At 42.5% G+C, this 2,674-nt stretch overlaps 1 protein-coding gene across 1 annotated transcript; it reads left to right on the forward strand.

Annotated features, from left to right (window-relative positions):
- Positions 1–657: 657 nt before the first annotated feature.
- LOC109738804 (dirigent protein 21) lies at positions 658–1,407 on the forward strand. Its single transcript, XM_020297908.4, has one exon. The coding sequence runs from the start codon at positions 708–710 to the stop codon at positions 1,227–1,229; it is 522 nt and encodes a 173-aa protein (XP_020153497.1). The 5' UTR covers positions 658–707; the 3' UTR covers positions 1,230–1,407.
- The last annotated feature ends 1,267 nt before the right edge of the window (positions 1,408–2,674 follow it).

The raw sequence follows: 2,674 nt of genomic DNA on the forward strand, positions 1-2,674 counted from the left end.
ACCATGTTAGAACAGAGAGAGAGGGATTGGTGGAATAGTTGATGGATGTATTATTGAGCTTCGGGGGCGAGTATATATTGAATACAAGACTTGGAGGGTAAGAAGCCTCTCCTGAAGATAAGGTAGGAGACGGATTACAAATCCTAGACTACCAAATACATGTAACCCAAATATATCTCTAACACTTGGAGCGAAGCGGAGTGTTGTTTCTCACACTGGGTGTCATCTAGTTATTGTTCTACTTGGGCCACGAATATTCCAGTTTTCAAAAATAGCTTTTATAAAAGTATGCCTATATTCCGTCTTAAACACTGAAAAAATGGTATTGCTGATATTACGGTTTATGAAATTGTTTTATTTATTAATGCCAAACATAGCCTGAAATTATCAGTTCTTATGCTATCCCGTGCTTATATAGAACAAACATGGAGATGAAGCTTTACTCATACGATACACGATAAGACACACAATCATATACTAGGATTTATGCCGTCGTCCTCGTCATGTTATCAATATTAATTAAAAAGACACATGTGATCCAAACACGCCACGCCATAGTAATATAATCATGGTGTAGTTCAACTGTCCCAACATGCCACATACGGGTTCACGCTGCACCTAATATATAGATACACGCACACGCTAGCTATCGGCAACCACGAGCGTCGCAGCGGCCGCTGCAGGTAAGCAACACGAGAGCTTGCAATATGGCCGTCGTCCCCCTCTTCCTCGTCCTCGTCTTAGCCGTCGCTACCATGGCCATATCCGAGCAGGAGACGACCACGCACATCAAGGTGTACTGGCACGACGTGTACAGCGGGCCGAGCCCGACGGCGGTCGAGGTTGCGCGTGCCCCGTCGACCAACTCGTCTAAGACCCTGTTCGGCGGGGTGTATGTCATCGACGATGCGCTTACAGATGGGCCCGACCTCAACTCGTCGAGGCTGGTTGGGCGCGCGCAGGGCATGTACGTCAGCTCCGGCAAGGACGAGCTGGCGGTGCTCATGAACATGAACTTCGTCTTCACCGCCGGCGGCAGGTACAACGGCAGCAGCATCGCCATCATGGGCCGGAACTCGGCGGCCTCCGCTGCCATCCGCGAGATGCCTGTCATCGGCGGCACCGGCATCTTCCGCTTGGCCCGTGGGTACGCGCTGGCCACAACGTACGCCTTCAATATTAGCACCGGCGACGCCACAGTCGAGTACAACGTCTTCATCCGCCACTAGTAGATGGGACGATCAATCGGCTGCTGTTAACGTTATGCTTATTTAAATGATGAATAGGAACCTTTTGAGATGCGGTGATTAATAATATAATAGTTATATTTACTCAAATGCTCAAGGAATATGTATTTATGTCATTATTCTTGTGCTTTAACATTCATCTAAACACGGAAATAAGGATTTTTTTCTGTGAAAGGACGGAGAGGATATTTGATACAAAAAAAATTCACATAACACAGACACAGACGCTCATACAGACGCTCATACATACGCATATATATACTCACCTCTATGAATGCACGCACGCTCACCCTACCACCATGAGCAACTCCGAGAGACTGAGCTGACAATCATCTTGGCATTGACGAAGTCGCCACGGACATCTTTGTAGTCAATAAGAACGTCTCCTTCCATTGAGAGCACATTGCCGGAAGGCTTGTAATAAATATAGAAAATGCGACCACCAATGACAAGTTTATGATTTAATCCCTGGTGGGTTGGTTCCAGCACAAGGAACCTAACCATCCGATCCACGCTCAGTTCGCATGATATTTGATAGTTTTTAGTTTTCAAGGATAAGGATATTTGGTAGTTGTAACTTTTAGTGGTAACTCAAGATTGATTGTTCTACGTTCAAAGACACGATTTTCTATCTCACAATAATGTAAGTTTGTATTACCACTCTATGGCACGTCGTAGAATCATCGCAGATTATAATTAATTGAGGTCGTAACATCTTTGATTATATGCACAATAAGGATATAACAAGAATCATAGTAGCCAGAAAGGAAATTACAGCGATCTTTTACAAGTTTGCATGTTTTGCATTGTCCTTCGTGCCAACTATTTTTCGCAGTGGATTTTAGAAAAATCTGCCATACTTACATATATAAATATTTTTTTGCCACATATATGTATGAATTATTGGCGACCCATTGACGCATACTCCTTCCATTCCTAAATATAAGCTTTTTAGATATTCCTGTATATAGACATACTTTAGAGTGTAGATTTACTCATTTTGCTATGTATGTAGTCTATACTGGAAGCTCTAAAAAGACTTATATTTAGGAACAGAGAGAGTATATGTTTCTTGTGGCCATGGTGCCGTTGCTCTGGCTTTCATTAGTTGGTCCCGACATTAACTGTAATTGGCGTTATCGGCACAAGTGTGTTTTTACCTTCTCGAAAACAATGTGGTGGAAGAACATCAAGTTAGTTGTATATGTTTAGCTCATATGTTGCAGTGATCCTTTAATAATTTTGTTGTAAATACAACCTTGTCATCCATAATGTAAACTTACGGTCTTGCATCAATTCCATTGAAAAAACATGGTTGTGTGTAACTGCCGGTGCAACGCCGGGAGGCATAGATTTTGTTTTTTGTTCTCAACTAGCTTACGTGGATTTTATATAATAAACAAAATAGTAAATAGATGGATTGATTA

This window comes from Aegilops tauschii, chromosome 2 (assembly GCF_002575655.3).
Source record: "Aegilops tauschii subsp. strangulata cultivar AL8/78 chromosome 2, Aet v6.0, whole genome shotgun sequence".
Classification (NCBI taxonomy): domain Eukaryota; kingdom Viridiplantae; phylum Streptophyta; class Magnoliopsida; order Poales; family Poaceae; genus Aegilops; species Aegilops tauschii.